General features: G+C 47.1%; 2 protein-coding genes across 4 annotated transcripts in view; both read right to left on the reverse strand.

The window, feature by feature from the left end:
• LOC142568069 (uncharacterized) overlaps nt 1-20,047 on the reverse strand; it is a 368,896-nt gene that overhangs the window by 299,955 nt on the left and 48,894 nt on the right. The window lies entirely within an intron of this gene.
• Nucleotides 9,006-19,155, reverse strand: LOC142568085 (uncharacterized). Its single transcript, XM_075678181.1, has 3 exons — nt 19,143-19,155; nt 9,510-10,176; nt 9,006-9,138 (listed from the first exon to the last, which is right to left on the reverse strand). The coding sequence occupies exons 1-3, from the start codon at nt 19,153-19,155 to the stop codon at nt 9,006-9,008; spliced, it is 813 nt and encodes a 270-aa protein (XP_075534296.1).

Raw genomic sequence — 20,047 nt, forward strand, 5'->3', positions numbered from 1 at the left:
GTTTCTTTTTGTAAAACTGTGCCCCCCTGCTTTGGTCTCACAGACTTGCAGTATCGCAAATAAATAAATAAAAATAAAACATTTTCAAGAGCATAAGATCCTTTGGCCTCATCATGTCAAGTGAGATGCTGCAATTTCAGGCAAGGAGCATTATGCACAAAATAGTCTTTACTGTTGCAACGTCAAATCAAGCACAGGGTGGGCAACATGCTTTATGAAATGTTAGCACCCATCTCAGAAGAACGAACCTCCATCAAAGTTTGCCCAACAACTATGAAAAGCCACTCTTCAGTTTCCCAAGTGGACTACACAAAATAGATAACTCCATAATGTCCCAGATTGGAAATGCCAACAAACTACCGCTGACATTCTATAGGCCACCCAGCAACATGGTGTGCGAAAGGACACCTCAGTAAAAAAGGAGAGACTGCGAGAAACAGCGCTGCACTGTAATGCATGCGGCAAGTACTGATAAGCTAAAGCTTCCACCCTTCGTCATATTCAAGCAAAAGACACTGCCGAACATAAATACAGTGAAACCTCATTAAACCGTAGTGGGCCACAGCTCGGAAAAAGTACGTACTAAACGCAAAGCTTCTGCCACTGTCGGGCCTGAATCGCCCCTGCTGTCACTTTCCATGTCGTCCTCATCACTGTGGCTAGTCGACACTTCAGCAACAACAGAGGCAACGATGGCAAAAAGTCGAACCTCGTACCCGACATCTCTTCTCGGTCAACTTCTTCGCATTCCAAATGCCACACACCATAGTCAACAGTAGATCCCTGCCACGTTCCAGCGCCAACTTCTTTGTGTCACGTTCGATAACACGAACAATGTCGAATTTTCCTTCTAGCTGGAACATCTCGCAAATAACGTATTTATTCGAATCTAGGCAGATAGTATTTTTTTTTTTTCAAATAATCATATACTGAACTCTAAGGTCTGCTTAGATTCGAGGATTTAAAAAAGAACGTGCCAGTTTGTAACTGAAAATTATAAATATAGTGCATAGCTAGCACCATCTAGAAAAGTCAGCCTCGCAGCTGTTCTTAGCTGTGCCAGTAGCCAATCGAAGCACATGAGCGACGTCACTATTTTGACCAGTGTCGTAACGGAATGCGATGTGGCCCATAGCATTGCATTATCGTAAGGGCACCAAACAGGCAATGCCACTACAGTGCCGCTTTCAAACGAAAAGTTGTGCTAGCTGCAGAGGCACCGTCAAACGTTCCAGCCGGGCGGGACTTCAGCATCGATGACAAAAACGTCTGGCATTGGAGAGGGGATACGGGGGACGCTTTTTGCATGTGCCACGACGAGGAGATGACAGCGATGAGAAAGATAAGCACGTGATAACAGAGAGGAGCTGTTCACCAAGATCGCGCCGCTTTTCCATGCGTGCGAGCCATGCTGCAATGTCTGTGCATGCGTGGGCGCGTGTCTGCAAGCATGCATGTGGTTTGGGCTATAGCAACGAGGCTAGCAGCGATGATAGCGTAGAATGAGCTCATATTAAATAAACGCTGTTTTCATTTTGTGAATGCTGTCGTCACTTTTTTTGTTCAGCCTACATTTGAGGAGAGTTTTTTTATGTTTTCTGGCTTTGAACATTCAGGGGTCGGCTTAAGATCAGGGCCAGCCTAGGTTCGGGCAAATACGGTATTGATTGCAAAAATGTTTACTGCATTAATGAGTTTTCAATCATATCGTACTATCGGAAACTTTTTTACTATTGGAAGCCCCCGTGGTAAAATTTAAAATTTTACCACAGGGGCACATTTCCTGCAAAAAAAATTCAGCCTTCTACATGCGTACACCATGTGTGTCAACTGTATGTGGACTGGCCAGTGGAGAACATGGCCCCACTCCAACCGGGAGGATAAAGAGGCCCCCTCTGGACAGTCTACGGACTGGATAGTGACAGTATGGAGCATGGTCATGCCCAACATTGTAATCCACAGCAACGAGAAGACAAGGCTGTCAAACATGCCGATGGAATGGAGAATGACACCAACTGAAACGACAGTGGTGAGAGCGGCAGTGACATTGATTGCTCAGAGTTGGACTATACAGACAGATACTCTGAAATAAACACCTGTAGTTTAGGGAGTGATGCCTACTTGACTTTTACGTGTGTACTGTACTTACCAACCACTCTGTTATTACAACCAGAAAGCAGCGCAAGTGTGAAAGCTTATAAGGTCGGTTTAGTGGCACCTATCGTCACTCACTGCCACTTTCACTCAGCCTGTCCTTCAATTAGAATCAAGTAAGCACTACTTTAAGCACCACAACGTTAGTAGATGTTATTTAGGACATGTCTGCAAGATTGCTGCGGACAAAGCCTTTGAAAATGGTTGCACAAAACATTGCACGCAAGTTTCCAAGGGAGAGTAGCATTGAAAGAAATGATTGTTTGCATGCACGTACACTTAACAAATGGAGGACCAAAATGTTATTGGTGTGATTCACATCAGAACAAAATAAACAGTACTCTTGTTTCACAGATTCCTGAGAACGGTAGCTTCTGTTGCATTGAATGACATTCCACAAGCATGTTATCGATGTATAAAACACAGTTGCCATTTGTAATCACATCATATGTGCAGTCAAACCCATTTACCGTATTTACTTGATTCTAATGCACCGTCAATTGTAACGCGCATCCGTTTGCCGTGACCTAAAAAAAAAGTCCTCCACATTACCGCACACCTCATTATTTCATACAGAAATACAACTTTCCCTCATTTGGAAAAACAAAGATTTACTCCCAATGCACTAATGTTGCAATAAATAAAAAAAGTCGCAGTTTTGCCTGAAAGGCGTAGCATCGATTGCGATAGCAAATTAGTAGACAGCTATACGAAAAGGATAGTAGTTTTATCTGCCATATAAATTTTTAAACATTCGCTTGGTGCCCAAATGAACAAACATGGTGTCACGCGCACACAAGCAAACATGAACACATCTCACTCAATGACCGCGGAAACATTTTATCACAATGCTGGAGAAAGAAAGGCAGCAGGAGAGAGCGAATTGACCTTTGTACAGCCTCTCACTTCAATGTGAACTAAGCGACGAGTACACAGCACGGTGCATCTAGATGCATAGACTGTCTCCATAGCAGATCGTTTTCAAGATAGGGGCTGCACGGTCATGCCTACGCAGTAGCCACCAGTATAGAATGGCTCTCCTGCTTGCGCCAGTCCTGCACGCAAGCTTTGGGAACTCTGAACAGCCGTGATCTGGCCAGATTTCCACCCGTCTCCAGACACATGATCACTTTCCTTTTAATTGTGGCATCGTGATGAACACTCGGCTTGTCTTCGCAGTCAGCACTTCCATGCTTATAGAGCAAACACAGAAATTGGGAAGACGGACAGTGGGCTAACCTAAGCACACATACTACAGCACATAGAGGAAACTACGGCAGCTAGGCTCAAAGCGCATACGAGGCAGCCATTTTGAAATGCCCATGGCAGTACAGTAACACAGATTTAGGGTCGTACTGGATTCTAACACGCATGGTCATGGAGACAGAAGAGAGCCCAGCTAGGCTGTGTCCACTTTTTGTCGTCTTCAGGATGGACCGCCACCCTTTTCTTCGCCTCATGATAACACGACCCCAGGCGGAAAAAGCACCATCCCAGTGTCAAACGGGATCACCAGGAAGAGCGTGGTAAGGTTTTAGCCGTGCGACATGAACATCAGGTGAGGTGAGACCAGATGACATGGTAGATCTGATGGTATCATATCAGTCACTTGACGTAGGACACAATAAGGGCCCTTGTAGCAAGGAAGGAGTTTTTCCGAGAGCCCCACTCAATGGGAAGGGGGCCAAAGTAGCACAACAAACCCTGGTGAAAAGTGTATGTCATGATGCCGCTGATTGTAAACTTGACTGGCGAGGAGGATCCTCGCCAGTCGAGAGGTAGGAGTGAGTACGTAAGTGTGCCCTATTCCTAATCGGCAAAGAAGTACTTCCTTGTACCGTGCTGTTTTGTCACTTATCCAATTCCACAATTTTGGTTTTATAATGTGTAACTTATTCAATGTTTGTGTATCCCACTCTTCTTGCCAATGATTCCTCAATTTACGGTGCAGAAAGGGCTTTAGGTCTGTGGCAGGAATGGGGATATTTCCATCTGCGTTGCTAAAACTCACTGACGTAGCGTTTTCGTCAGCAGCTACGTTGCCTTTTACGCCTTTATGGCCAGGTACCCAGCACAGGATAATCGCTTGGTTGCACATATATGCGGAGCATAACAAGCTATACAGCTCATTAAAAACCGAGTTCTTATGCTTTCGTAAGCTAATTAGGGCTCTCACTACACTTAATGAGTCTGTGAAGACAATAGCCTTAGCGATATTTGTGAGCCGTATGTATTGAATACCCTTAAGAATGGCTTCTGCTTCCGCTGTAAAGATACTGGTGTATGGGTTTAGTGGTCCAGATGTTGAAAGTGAGGGTCCCAGAGCTGCGTAAGCAACACCAGCTGGAGACTTCGAAGCATCTGTGTAAAATTCATCACATGAGTACTTCTCCTTAAGTTCCAGAAAATGCGAATATATGTGTGCCTCCGGGGCTCATTTCGATATTTCTAAGAAAGAGATGTCACAATGGATAGTCTGCCACTCCCAAGGCGGTGGAAGCCGTGTAGGAGCCATTCGGACATTGTGTAAAAGAGGGACCCCTGTTTTTTCTGAGAGTGCTACCAACCGGAGGGACAGAGGAGGCCTAGTGGTTGGGCGGTTACGAAACAGCCTAGCAGTGGACATGTCACATATAGTGGAATGACAAGGATGTTTAACATCTGAGTAAACTTTTAGGGCATAGGAGAAAGTTAAGTATGTCCTTTGGAAGTGCAATGACCATTTGTTTGATTCGACGTAGAGGCTTTGCACAGGACTAGTCCTAAAGGCGCCTGTAGCAAGGCGGATGCCTAAGTGGTGAATAGGATCAAGCATTTTCAGAGCACTAGGTCCAGCAGAATTATAGACTATTGCTCAGTAGTCAAGGCGTGTTAATATTAGACTTTTGTAGAGCTTTAAAAGGCACCGCCTGTCGCTTCCCCAAGATGTATGTGACAAGAGCTTCAGCAGGTTCATAGACTTGAGGCACTTTGATTTCAGATACTTTAAGTGTGGTACAAAAGTCAGCCTACTGTCTAAAAGGATTCCTAGAAATTTGTTCTCATGGCTCACAGATAGCCATTCTCCATTTAGATCTATTGCGGCGTCCGCCATTATGCCTCTCTTGTTAGAAAAATGGACTCATGTACTTTTTTTGTGGGTTTAGTTTGAAACCGTTTTGGTCCGCCCACTTATATAATTTATTTATGCAAAGCTGTACTTGTCGCTCGCAGATACTTAGGTTACATGATTTGAAACCTATCTGGATGTCATCCACATATACGGAATAAAACATAGTACGTGGTATGGCAGCCTGGATCGCGTTCATTTTGACAATAAAAGGAGTGCAGCTCCGCACACCACCTTGAGGAACACCAGCCTCTTGCGTAAATGGACGAGACAGAACGTTACCAACTCTAACACGGAACGTCCAATTGGAGAGGCAACTCTGAATCACGTTCAGCAAGTTGCCTCGAACTCCCATTTCAGACAGGTCACGGAGGATTCCAAAGCGCCATGTTGTGTCGTATACCTTTTCCATATCTAAAAATACTGACAGGAAGAACTGTTTGCGGACAAAGGCATCACAGATATTTGTCCCGGTGCGGACAAGGTGATCTGTTGTGTATCTACGCTCCCTAAAACCGCACTGAAAGGGATCAAGTATCTTGTTGCTTTCAAGAAAATGGATGAGGCGACGGTTAATTACCTTCTCAAATAATTTGCATAGACAACTAGTGAGAGCTATAGGCCTATAACTGTGGGGTGAGGAAGAGTCCTTGCCCTCTTTGAGAATAGGGATTACGACTGCTTCTTTCCAGACAGAAGGAATGTAGCCGGCAGAGAACATAGAATTGAAGAGTGACAGTAGTGTTTTTTGGGTTTCCAGGGTGTCTACCAAGTTGACATTTCCAAATTCCCTGAGTTTTCCAGGTTTTCCTTGATTGGTTTTGCTAAATTCCCTGAGTGACACTGAACTTTGTTTTTATGTCGAGACTGGCTGACACCACGTCGCCCGATGCAGTCACTCTCTAATAAGCATGTTAAAAAAAAAGTTGCAGCTTCGCCCTAAAGGCGAAGCATCGATCGCGATAGCAAATTAATAGACAGCTATACGAAGTAAGGCTAGTAGTTTTATTGGCCATATAAGTTTGTAACATTTACTTACTAACTAAATTAACAAGCATGGTGTCACGCATGCAGAAGCAACTGAACACATCTCACTTGATGACCACGGAAAATGGCTGTCACAACGGTGGAGTGAGGAAGTGCGGCAGCAGTAATGAGCGAACTGACTTTCGTGCTGCCTCTCGCTTCAACGCGAACTAAGCGTGGGAAACAGCGCACGGCGGACCCTGTCCCCGTCACAGATGGCTTTCAAGATACAGCGGCCCGGTCATGCGCGCACGGCCGCCCGAAGTAGAACGCCCCCTTCCCCTCACCACCACCACCGTTGGCCACGAGACTGAGGGATCGCCATCCGTTTGTGCGCAGGCGTGAGTAACAGCGGGCGTGAGAGAGAAAATCTGGGGGCTTTTGCTCCTTGAATATACGACTCTGCCTAGGCACTACGGATGAGGTTTCTTAGCGCGTGTTGTATTCGTTTGTCCATAGACATGCCGCCTTTGCGGAGTGCAGAGTCCGCGGGCTGCCCGCGCGGTGAGGCAGTGGGCACGGACGCCCCATATGGTGATCGCTGTTTCTGAAGGGGCAAGGTTGTATAAGTCGCGGGTCGCTTTTTTCGTCGCGACGATAGATGGGATTTTTTACAAGCACTGCTCCAGGAGCGCACATGTAACCGGCAAATGGAGGACTCAGGAGAGCTCCTTAGGTGATAATAAAGCAGACAGCGCAGGATCTCCAGGGCACTCAACGGGTAGCTGGGGGATCCAAGCTGGAAGCAAGGCGCCCCGTAGGTTGGTGCCGCGGAGGCCGAAGCGTACCGGGGGGTGTTCGCATAAAAAAGTGGCTGTCCGCGATAGCGGACATCCCATGTTATACACCCCAGGTACGCGCAGGCCTCGGCGAGCCCCAACCCACGGACCAGTCCGGGTTCTAGCTTTGGTGTCCTGGACGTGCTGCCAATAATGCGAAATAATGACACGTTGTTACAATTAGTAAAGCAGACGATTGAATAAACATAATTACGTCCAGCTGTCAACTTGTGACGCTAAGCTCGAGCACTTGTGACGCTAAGCTCGAGCACTTTCTGCCACTTGCGCTCAACTGACTGAGCACGAGCGCCGCAGCCGCGAGACAGCATGTCCGAGACAGCGGTCACCACATCGGGCGTCAGTGCCCGCTGCTACACCTATTTTACCGCGCCGGCAGCCAGCGTCCGTGCGTAAACAAACTACTCCACTCCGCAATGCCGGCACGCCTAGGGACAAACGCCTACACATATGCGCTAAGAAACCTCCTCCGTAGTGCCTAGGCAGAGTCATATATTCAAGGAGCGAAAGCACCCAGACCTCTCTCGCACCCGCTCTTACTGGCGCCTGCCCACAAACGGATGTCGATCCCTCAAATGAACGTCTCGTCCGTTCCCCTGGTGCCTTGCCCGCGACGGTGCACTTCCTCGCCACTTTCCTCCGTCGAATGCGCGAGATTGAGCCGCTGTCGACGGCTCACCCGCGTAGGCATTCACCCGCACATACAGCATGCGGGGCACGCCGACGATTTTATCGCCCTTGGACTTTATACGGAGACTCACGGCGATGGCGACGGTAAAAACGCACCTGGAGAGTCCATATAATTGCTACTGCAATTATAAAAACACTTAATCTAGTTTGAATAGTAAGGTGTAATGTTTACTTCATTCAAAAAGAAAACAGAAAGGTTAGTAAAATGCACAGCAAGTAAGATATTCTCGATAAAAAAATGGTAAAGCCCTTTGCAAATTGAGTCGAATATTGTCAAATACGAATAAAAAGGAGGCGCACACAGAAGCAAATATTTTTCAAAGTGAGCTATTTTTACCAAGTGATAGCAACCATCTTCGTTGGAGGCCCGAACTTTCTCACAAGTGATTCTTTCTCAGCAGCTACAAAGTCAACGTCAACCATCCTGATATATGCTCAGCTCGCGCACAACGCCCCAGTGTTGCGTTTCACTGTTTTAGAGAGTTTATTTCAGTTTGAATGAGGGGCACCTGCATCTCGGCATCAGCCAACACTTTCTGTTTTTTTAGCTCGAGCTGCTTCAAAGATGCGGCGACACGCTTCTTTTCTCGTTCGTTCTTGAGTGCGTCGGCCCTTTCTCTTTTCGTCCTTTCTAGCTCCTCCTTCCACCGTGCGTTCGCCCCACGGACCATTTGACGCATTCTCTTGGTCACTTCTACGCTGGCAACTCCTGCAGCCGATGACACGGCGTCAAAGAAGATTCGTTGGGCGACCAGAGATTGTTCCTTCTGATTTTCGACAAGACAGCCCTTGTTAACAGAAAATCCCCGCTCCACAGACGCATTTCCGTGCGAAAGAGATAGAATCATCTTGGCAAAAGTGAGTAGTTCCTTGAGTGAACCACAGATGCCTGCCCAAAGGGTATCCAGCCGATCCGTGCTCCTGTTAAAATTTTTCAACGCTGCTTGCGCCGAGGCTAAGGAGCACACATGCTTGTAGGACCGCATTGCCCGATCAGCTTCTGCTCCGGTCATCCATTGGTGTTCCGTCACAACTTCGAGTGCATCAGTGAAACGCCTTTCCCCAAGCTCCAGAATCAGGGCGCACGCGGGATTCAGAGAGGACGATCCCCTCGTCAGCTTAAATTTCAACGGCGATCTTTCCACGATTTTTTTAGCGCAGTTCTTTATGAAAGCAGTGCAGTCCCTTCTGAACTCACAAATAGTCCCGTCTGAAAGTTTTGGGGCCTTTCAGAGCGCATTCTTCGTAGCAAAGCCAAGGTCGATCTTGGGCGTCACAAGAACGTTCGCATGCTGGTCCATGTCAACCTTTATCAACTTCAACGGACTGTCCGCTGCCATCATCACTTCTTTCTTCACCATTCTACTCATTAGTGATCGCAGAAGATTTTCCAATGCTGTACCAAGAAATGGAAGCATAGGCGAATCCGTCTGGAACTAAGCCAGGAACAGCTGCAATTCTTCCGCAATACATATAAAGTTAGCTTTGCAGACAACAGAGGATCGTGGATGGATGTTTCGACGACGCCGCAACTGGCGCTGGTCAGTCGCTTGTTCTCGTTTCGACACGACTCAATGTACACCTTTAGGTAAGGCAGGACCTCAAGAGCCCTCGAAATTACTCGAACATTTTCAAGCCATCGCACAGAGCAAAACTTCAAAGGGTAAATGTTGCTCCCGGTAATGCGTGCGTATTCAGCACGTCGGGCAGGCACACATTTAAATAAATTGTACATAGCCCGGAGAAATTCCAGAAGTTGCCATCCTGTTGCCGCGTGTCCGGTTTTGAACGCACCGTTCACTACATGAAGGCCACAGCTTCCAATGTCAAGAATTTGGCGGTCGTCATTAGATTCACAAAGTTCTTGCTTGATCTCACGGAGAAACTTCATGTTGACGTTTGGCCCGTCCATTGATATCTGAAGAATTTTCGAACGTGAGAGTCCCTCAGTGGCACTTTTAAATGCGGACACCAATTCTTCAGCTCGCGTGCGCCCAAGAAAGCATGACATCAGGTAGCGTGTTTTCACGCTTCCCTCTGCATCCGACCAAAAGTGAACCAACACGGCCATTTGCTCGTTTTGTGCAACTTTGTTTAACGATTCGTCAAACGCTAAGACGAGGTAGGAGGCTTGGTTCAATTCCGACACGACGCTCTCTCTAAAGAAAGGTGCGAGGCCATAGACAATAGTATATCCCACCTTATCTTTGCCAAGCTGCACTTTCTTGGCAGTAGCTGATGATGGGAACATCAACGGGAACAGAGAAGCCGATGCCGTGGCAGCACGGAATGGTGTGTGCGTCATGACAGCATTGAGGCACCACATCACCTCAGCATTTATCACTTCTGTGTCGCGTTGAAAAATATCCTTTGCCGCACGCTCGGGTTGGATGTCCGTAGCTGTGGTTGAAGAAGATGAAGGCGTCGCAGAACCTGACGCCACTGGCCCAGCTTTAGTCACAACAGTGCCCGACGGTTCACTTGCTGGCGGCGTAAGAAACGAAGCTACAGAAGGTGTCCTGGCTCCGTTTGCAGCAAGTCGGTGCTTCTTACTTACAGTGTGACTTGTCAGCGCTCTTCTTCCCATGTTGCTCAGCGAAAGCTGCTTTCTGCATAGCGTACAGTACGCCGCGTTCGCGTTATTTTCAACGGGCCTAACCCAGGCTGCAAACTCACAATGTTTCGGATTCGTCCAGTCCTGGACGAAAGTACACTTGGACGCGCTCATACTTGTCGCACCAAACAAAGCTTGCCTGCTGCACCACTGCTGTAACTAAACCAAGTCGGGTCAGAACGGGGTCACTAAAACTTAGAAAACGCGACACCGTTCGATACTTTGTATCTCTGCCAGCGTCGGCAGCTCGCGGCAGCGTTATTGCAGGGCGCGAAGCTATAGTCGCCCTCTGCTTTGCCGCCTGCGTGCCGCGCGTGCCACCCCTCAAGGTAGAAATGGACGCTTCCATCGAAGCATTGTGCAGGAGAAGTTCGTTTAAGACTCGTACTGGAAAGCGGAAGTGTAGCGACAACTTTCTGTGGCTCTGCAGGGAAAGCTACGGAGGCAAAGCGCGTGCAAGTGAGCGCTTCTGAAGAGTCCCGCGTTTTCATCCATGTTAGTTTAAGCTGGGGAAGAGAAAACACACAACTTATTAGAAACAGTTAAATAAAACAAAACACACCACTGAACGTAAAAGGTTACTAATTTTACGGCTTTTCCCTTCCCCGTCTGGACAAAAGGGAACCGCCGCTCGTGGAAGCAGCGTCGATTCAGCGTCTTCTCCGAGCAACCGAAAGCACTGTCAAGCGCTGACGGACTAGTTGGCGCGGTAACACATGGGCAGAAGCTCCGCCCCCGTAGCTTTCCCTTCATAGGCACAGAAAGTTGTCCGCGAGTTTATAGTCTCGCTCGCAACGCTTTCTGCCGCCTTGCTGGAGCTTTCTCGGCTGGGAAACAAGTGGGGGGGGGGAGGTGGGGACGCCGGCGACCGTCGAAAAACTTGATTGCGAGCCTTACGAAGCCCGTTCTCTGCATTACGTGGCGCCGGGAAGTGTCTGCATAATTTCGACTCGCTTAGAAATTCAAAGCGCTGTGCTTTTTGCCACTTTCCTGGCACATTCTCTAGAAAGTACAGTGCGGGAGCACGGCGATGGCTGTGGAGAAAACGCGCTTCGTACGAATCGTATAAAGTGCATCCTGTCTGTTACTTGAGCCAGCATTACTGCGACTTTTCCCTGAGAAAGGCACAAATTCCCTGAGTTTTCCCTGAGTTTTTCCAGACTATACAAATTCCCTGAGAATTCCCAGTTTTCCCGGTTGGTAGACACCCTGGTTTCAGGGTGTAAGTGTCTGATCATCTCATACATTATTCTGTCACTTCCTGGAGCGGACTTTTTGCAACAGTTCAGTGAGGCTTGGAGCTCAGCTATTCCAAATGGACGATTGTATACTTCATTGGATGTGCCTTTCCCATCCAGAGTCATCTGTTCTGCTTGTCGCCGGAATTTTAGGAATGTATCTGTGTAATGAGATGTACTGGAAATGTGCTCGAAATGTGCTCCTAGACAGTCAGCCTGGTCTTCAAGAGTATCTGCTTGCGTGTTTACTAATGGTAGAGGATGGGTTTCGCGGCCTTTTATTTTGTTTACTCTGTTCCAGGCTTTTCTTTCGTCTGTATATGAATTAATACTAGAGATGTATTTCTGCCAGCTTTCCCTTTTGGCAAGGCGGCGTGTTCTTCTACCTTCTGATTTTATTTTCTTAAAGCTGATCAAGTTCTCGGTAGTTGGGCAGTCGCGAAGGCGACTCCAAGCCTTATTTTGATTTTTGCGGGCTTCCTTACACTGCTCATTCCACCAAGGATGACGCCCACTCAGCGGGCACGCGCGGGGGTTTTTCGGGCCTGTCTGCTCGAGCAGTGGCCCTGGGACCGGCAGGCTCGGAGGTCTGCTGGCCCTTCTTGGTAAGGGGCGGAAGAGCAGTGGCTGCTCCTGCCAGGGGGGCTGATGGCGTAACCGCCGTCGCACTCCGTGTGACTTGCGCGGCCGCCACAAGATGTGGCACTGCCCCCCGGCGCGTCACATCACTGTAGGTCGGATTCGATTGGTTGTGGACACTTAAACGCTTGTGCGCTTCTGGAAAAGAGATGTTTAGTTTTACCTTCAGTTCGATTATTTGTTTTTCTTTCTTCCATGACGGGCACGATCGCAAATAGGTGGGGTGGTCTCCATCACAGTTAGCGCAGTGGGTTGTGGAAGAACAGTTGTCTGAAGTGTGGTCTTTAGATGCACATTTTGCACAAGTAGCACGCCCTTGGCAGCTTTGAGACCCATGCCCAAAACGCTGACACTTGAAGCATCGGCGCGGATTGGGAATGTACGGTCGTACGCGTAGTTTACAATATCCAGTCTCACTTGTTCCAAATGTTATTCTTAGATGCTTTGTTGGAATTTCCTTGTCATCGCGCCTTAACTTAATTCGTTGCACCTTTACCACATTTTGCTCTTGCCATTCTTCCAACAGCTCGCTCTCACTAAGTTCAAGGAGGTCGTCATCAGAAATGACACCACGTACAGCGTTCATTGACCGGTGGGGGCCCACAGAGACAGGAATGTCACCAAACGCAACAAGTTTGGTCAGTTTGCTGTATTGGAGCTTGTCACACACCTCCAGAAGAAGGTCACCGCTTCCCATCTTAGTTACTTTGTAACCAGATCCGATTGCTTCGGTCAGACATTTTGCGACCACAAATGGGGATATTGTGCGAACTGGCTTGGTTTCGTGTTGACTTTGTATTACATGGTACTTGGGAAATATTTATTTTTGGTTTTAAGAGAAAGTTGAAGGTTTCAGTGGTGCGCCCCCTCTTCAGGGAGCGATCAGGGAGTGTGGGGAAATTTGAAGCCATATATAGGATTATTGTATTCCGCAGGAATGCCCGCCGCCCACCTCGGAGCCCAACTTGGGGACATCACAGGATTACAAAAATTCTATTCTGCATACGCCAGCAGTACGTTCCCACTATAACCTAATATATATATATACCCAAGACTGGATACATTACACAAGGTTAACCCTTGCCACCAGGAAATAGGAAGTTAAAAGAAATGAACAGAAGACAGGAAAGATGGAAAAGTGGGAGAGAAAGACGAAGAATGGAGAGGAGGACAGGAAAAGGCGACTGCCAATTTCCTCCAGGTGGGTCAGCCTGGAGGTGCCGTCTATGTGAAGCAGAGGCCGAAGAGGTGTGTTGCCTCCGCCGGGGGGGCCTTAAGGTCCAAACACCCAGCATCAGCTCAACCCCCAGGATCCCCCTTTCCCCAGACACGGCCAAGCCGCGCACGACTACACACGGGAGGGGCCAACCCTCGTGTGCTCGGGTACGTGGTGTCGCAACACACCAAACACCTGCTGACGCAGACGCCCCTGCGGGGCACAAACGCCGACTAGATCTTTCGCTGAAAATCAGCGTTTATGTTGTCCACTTCTCTTCTATCTGTGTCTTCAGGCCTTACACGTTCTTTGCATCATGAATCCTTACCAACTAGCTCAACTTTCTGTCGTTCTAAGATAACTTACCTTTGCAGCAAAAATGCATGTATACCATTTGCAAACCGTAAATTCGCTCCACATCCAAACCATAATTCGCTCCAAATTCACTCCTACCATTCAGGTCACTGGCTGCTTCATCCACATTGTGGTTCTACCATAGAATAAAGAACCAATGCGTCAGCCGCGCGAAGTCGGCGCGGCCAAGGTCAACCACACGCACCGAAACTGAATGCACACTCCGAACAGCAGTGCTCCAGGCCGCTCTGCAATGGGAGACAGCCCCTGTGCATCTAGGTGCACCACGCTGTGTTCTCGTCACTTAGTTGGCATTGAAGCAGCACAAAGGTCAATTCACTCACTCCTGCTCCCGCACTCCCTCGCTCTAGCGTTTTGATAAAGAGTTTGCGCAATCATTGAGTGAGACATGGTCGTGTTTGCTTGTGCATGCGTGACACCATGCTTGTTAATTTAGCTAGTAAGCGAGTGTCTAAAAGTTTAAATGGCCGATAAAACTAGTTTCGCCTTTCAGGTGAAACTGCGACTTTTTTATTTGACACCTTTAGTGTACTGGGAGCAAATATTTGTTTTTCCAAATGAGAGAGCTGTATTTCTGTATGAAAAAATGAGGTGTATGGTACTGTAAAGGACTTTTTTCTTTGTCACAGCAAACGGGGGCGCGTTACGATTGAGGGCAATTTTTTATTTTTTTTTAGGTCACGGAAAACTGGTGCATGTTACAATCAAGGGAGCATTAGAATTGAGTAAGTACGGCAAATAAGGTACACAGCATGTCGGTAATGGACTGGTTCAATCGCTCAGTTAGGCCATTGGTCTGAGGACGGTACGACGTAGTGAGCTTGTGCTTGGTAGAGAAAGTGTTGGCAATGACTTGGGAAAGGAAGGTACGACCACCGTCCATGAGTAGCTGTCGTGGGGCATTTAACTACTACAGCGATCTCTCACGTAAGTGAATTTCAAGGGACCCATGGAAATACAGTGGGCTCTTTTTAAACGCAACCTCAAGGCACCAAGGAAATTAGTTCCGTTTGTCAGGAGTTCCAATTACTGAGAGACGAAGCTGAATACAATTGCACGAAAACGAAACCATCCAACCGTGAGGATGGTGTTCCGTAAGAGGCAGTTCCGTTTAAACGATTTCTGTTTATCGAGATTCCACTGTAGTTCACTTAACTGAAGATTAACTAAACTGAATATTCACTAGAATATGAAACAGCAAAGGGCACAGCAGACATCACGTCAAAAATGTGAAATGCAATTTATGGAGTTATGTACATCAATATATACGAAGTGCATAACAGTTACGTTATGCATATCTCATTTTGAAAACAAATATACAAGGTGTCTACCAAGTTGACATTTCCAAATTCCTTGAGTTTTCCAGGTTTTCCCCGAGCACCTTTGCAAAATTCCCTGAATGAGCCAGAACTTTGTCAAGACAGACTTACACTATGTTGTCCGATGCTGTCACTCTCTAGTAAGCATGTCGAAACAAAAAAAAATGACAATCCAATTTGAATAGTAAGGAGTAATATTTATTTTACTTAAAAAGAAAACAGAAGGAAGGTGTTAGTAATATGCACCGTGAAAAGAATGGTAAAACCCATTCTAAATTGAGTCGAACATTTTCAAATACGAATAAAAAGGAGATGCATACATAAGTAAATATTTTTGAATATGAGCTATTTCTATCAACTGATAGCAAGCTCATCGATATGAGGCCTGAACTTTGTCACAACTAAGATTCTCTCTCAGCAGCTGGGAAGTCAACCTCAACTGTCCTGACATACTCTCAGCCTGTACACAACATCTCAGTGTTGGGTTTCACTGCTTTAAAGAGTTTATTTTGGTTTGGATGAAGGACACCTGCATCTCGGCTTCAGCCAACACTGTTTTTTGAGTGCAAGTTACTTCCAAGAGGTGGTGGCACGCTTCCTTTCCCGTCAATTCCTTTGTAGTACGTCGGTCCTTTCTGTTCTCATCCTGCTCCTACCACGTTTTCACCCCATGGATCATTTGAAGCATCCCCTCAGTCAGATGTACAGTGTACATCCGATTTTTCAGACTTCCTAGGGGCCGCAAAAACACCCAAAAAAAATCTCTCCGTCCAAAAAAAATGAATGCATGTCTCTAACTGCCCTTAAGGGCCAAAATTGCCACAGGCACGTCCGAAAAAGCACTTATGGCCTGCCTGTACACATATTAGGCATATCAGTGCTCCTACTGTTACAGGAGATGGGGCTGCATGCATGTATAAGCCAGTATGTAAGGAATACATACCGTGTCCCGTGACAATCGCCCCTTCCCACGCTTATGCTTCACCGCCTAACACTGCTGTACCGAGGCAAAGCTAACTTCGGAGACTGGCATTACGCAACGCGTTGTGCTCTGCGAGCTTCGAAGCCAATCGCGAGGATTACAAAGGTGGTGTCAGTGCCATTGCTGACAGCGGCGAATTATTTCAATGAAAAACATGGCACCGCACGACAAGAAGCTTAAAGGGACACTAAAAGTTACTATTAATTAAGTCAACGTGGACTGTTGAAATACCATCCCAGAAACCTCGAAACGCTTGTTTCGTGCCAAGGAGACTTATTTTAAGAGAAAATGTGTTCTGAAGCGTCCGCGTACCTCTAGCGCAGTTCAAATCGTCCGCCCTCCGATCAAGGAGTACTGACATCATGGTCTCATAGTGACGTTGCGCCATCGGTGAGTAGAACGGCGTCCGCAGACGGCGCTACGGCTTTTCTGCGCAAAACGCAAACGAGCTGCCAGAAACAAAGCCAAGACAGAGCCGACAGCAGAGCGAAAGCGGGAGTATGGTGGCTAGCGAAAGGAGAAACGCGCGACCATAAGCTGGTACTTCATTCTATGACGCAAACTTCGACACTCGTCGCAATGGACCCTGACACCGACAGATTGGCTCGCACTGGTGGGCTCAACTTCAGCGATTTGAGCACTGACGAGCGCGACCTGCTGCTGAGGGCTCGCGCTGCCGGCGTTGTTGTGTACTACGACGGCGGCCTCGACACCGGCTCTCCGGAGCGGGAAAGCAACGAGGGCTTCCCACGACATCAGATGGACGTGGCATTCTCGCTGCTTGTTCCAAGTGAAAGTTTCGCGAGCCAGCAGAACCCTCACAGCACGACGCGATAACAAAGCTACTGAAACTCCAAAGCGTGCGTGGCACAGAGTCGAGTGCGCAGAGTCGAGCGAAAACGAAGGTTTTCGACCACCCATATTACTGGTAACGTCAAAATGTTATTTTTTCTTAGAATCGAATAGACATAGACAAGTAGCATTTTTTCAGTCTTAAAATCGAATGAAATGATATTTTTAGTACGAGTAGTTGAGTATTAGTAACACAAATTAGGAGGAGTGCTTTCGTCATCGGGCTAGTACCGGAATGTCGCGGGGGGTCTCAAATCGTGTCATGCATTTACCTCAATTTCTCGGTTACTAAAGCTCTGTTCGCGATTGTATTGACGCCTTAGATGTTCTAGAACATTGCTCTACCACTTTAACTTGAGTTTCTTGTAACCTTTAGTGTCCCTTTAATAGCGAACGTAAAAGCAGCTAGGCCTAACGTTGCCGCGGTGGTGGCTACAGCTGCCAGCGGATCTGCATGCGAGAGTGTTGGTTCGAGGTGGCGAGATAATCAAAATGGCGGCGATGGTGGCTTTGATTAATGCCATTTCAGACCTGCAATCAGGGCAATATACATTGCCTATATGGAGTAAGTGGTGGTGCCGCAAAGCCATGCGAATTATCAGAATGTCCGAAAAATCGAGTGTCTGGAAAATCTGTCGTTAACTGCTCTGGCAATACATCGTGCCGATGACACAGCGTCAATGACGATTCCTTGCGATTCCTCTGTTACTGGAGCCAGCATTAACATGACTTTCGTTCCCTTTCAATAAAGTTACGGCTAATTTTCCCTGATAGAAGCACAAATTCCCCAAGTTTTCTCTGAGTATTTCCAGATTATTCAAATTCCCAGAGAATTCCCGGTTTTCCCAGTTGGTAGACAACCTGAATATAGTTTTCATTTGCACTGGTGCTCTCAAAGTGCAAGCAACAAAGCTGTCCAGAGAGCAGGGCTGGGCAGAGATACTCAGAAAAGTATTCCGGAATACAGATATCTAAATACCTATATGAACTGGAGATCTAAAATAGAGATACAAAGATACATTTGTCTTTGACGTAATGGAATATTTTGGAGATACTTTTGCAAAAAGACAAAAAAAGTAGCCCGGAATACAGATGCAAGAATAGGAATACAGTGAAACCTGCCTTTGACCATTGTCCGCACACCGAATGATTTTGAGCATGTCTTATAGAGAGAACTGCTAACGTTTCGTTGAACTCTTTACGAAAGTGGGTTCACGGTGCACAAACTGCAATCCTGCTGTTATCCGAAACAAAGATGGCCGAACAAAACCGGTGAGAAAGAAACAGACACCACGTGGCTCATTTTCCTCTCCTGCAAGGCCGCTTTGCCTCGGTAGCACTGCAAGCACAAGCGATGCTGCGCCGCCGCCTCTTGACGGGCAATTTGGGGGTGGCAGGCATTGGCTACACCAGCGCTGCAGATTGCAAAACATTGTTGAACTGGTCTTAAAAATGAGCCCAGGTCCACCAGGTTCATTCAAATGAAATCATTGCTATTAAGAAATTCGTTTAAATGAACATTTTTTTTCGTAGAATGCATAAGAAAACCACCTAGGATTTGCTAAAAGTTCACTATTCTTAAATATTTGTTAAACCGACATCCATACAACTGAGAGTTTACTGTAGTAGAACATGCCTATTCCACACAAGATAGCAAAGCATTCGAACATGCCAGAAGCGTAAACTTGGGAAACTATTGCAGCATTCCGCCATTCTCTAAACCTTTCGGCATTACGACTGCATGTCAGCCACACAAGAGCCATAAAATTATGTTATCTATGTCGCTTTGGGTAAGAAAATGCAACGTTCCAAAAGTAGAATGTCAGCTCGAACCATTATCAGTAATTGGCAATGCGTAAACGAAGCACCGCCGAACCATGATCTCCTGGTAATAATGTAGTAACTGTCGATCCTTTGCAACATTGCGTGGTTGCAGTATGTAGTACAGCATCCTCGCTGACTGGGGCCGTGTGCATATTGGCAGTAACGACATGAACGCTTGAGTGGCCGTTGTTCCCATGGTGGAAGGACACTGTTCCAAATCCTTGACATGCGCGTGAACGCATGTGGTGCCGTACAGGCAGAGAGCACAGCACTGTGGCACTGGACATCGAACCGGCCGCACGCTCACCTGTGCACGCCATGTTGTCCAAAAAAGATTATTTCATTTATGTTTTAAGGCCCCTGTGCAGGGAATCAGTGGTCGATTCATTGCTGCACACACTTCTGCTTACGTGCAACCAAGTACGCCTGCATTTCTGCCAGTTTTGTGCTGTCGCTGTACGCCAATGCAAGGACTGCAAAGGCTCAAGTCCACATGTGAAGGCTGCAGAGCACATGGTATATCATCATCATCCGAGTTAGAGTCGTCGTTTGAAGGAGGGAGAACTTGCTCAATTATTTTGACATCGTTCAGTTTGGCACACAACACCGCACTGTCGACGTTTGCAAAGTCTTCAATTGTAACGGCGGCAGAAATGGGCACACCACATCCTAGCAGGTCATCAATGATGCAAGCACTTGAGTTCGTTGTGTAGGCGGCAGTTCAGGCTCTTCAGTTGCGGAGCCAATCGTACTGAGACTGAATTCGGAGTCGAACCTTGAGGGCACCGTTGGTGCCACTTGACGCGAACTGTCAATAACTTCACGAGAAATACTTAGAGCCAGCAGAGCACTGTCGGGAATGCATACTAAACAAACAAGCACAGAATGGTGGAACGCTGTCCGGATGGCAAATACAACAAACAGAACAGCAAGAGCAGGTCGTGTGCGGGGTTGCCGGAATAGGATATGATAATCGCGATGTTGATGCGACCTATAATTTAGGCAAAGCCTTCAAGATTGGAAAAGAAGGCGGTAAGGCTTGCAGACAGGAACACAAGAGAAGTGGACAACACGAACACCGTGCGACAACCTGATTACGAATAAACCATGACATTTTTGCATTATGAATCCTTACCAACTACCGTATTTACTCGCATAATGATTGCACTTTTTCTGTAAAAAAAATTTACGCTAATTCAGGGGTGCGATCAT

This window comes from Dermacentor variabilis, unplaced genomic scaffold, assembly GCF_050947875.1.
Source record: "Dermacentor variabilis isolate Ectoservices unplaced genomic scaffold, ASM5094787v1 scaffold_16, whole genome shotgun sequence".
Lineage (NCBI taxonomy): Eukaryota > Metazoa > Arthropoda > Arachnida > Ixodida > Ixodidae > Dermacentor > Dermacentor variabilis.

Excerpts from the sequence above, each read along its gene's own strand:
- LOC142568085 (XM_075678181.1), bottom strand. Across the intron at positions 9,139-9,509 it reads CTGGAATTTCTCCGGGCTAT|AATGGTGAAGAAAGAAGTGA; the intron begins GTACAATTTATT and ends ACTAATGAGTAG.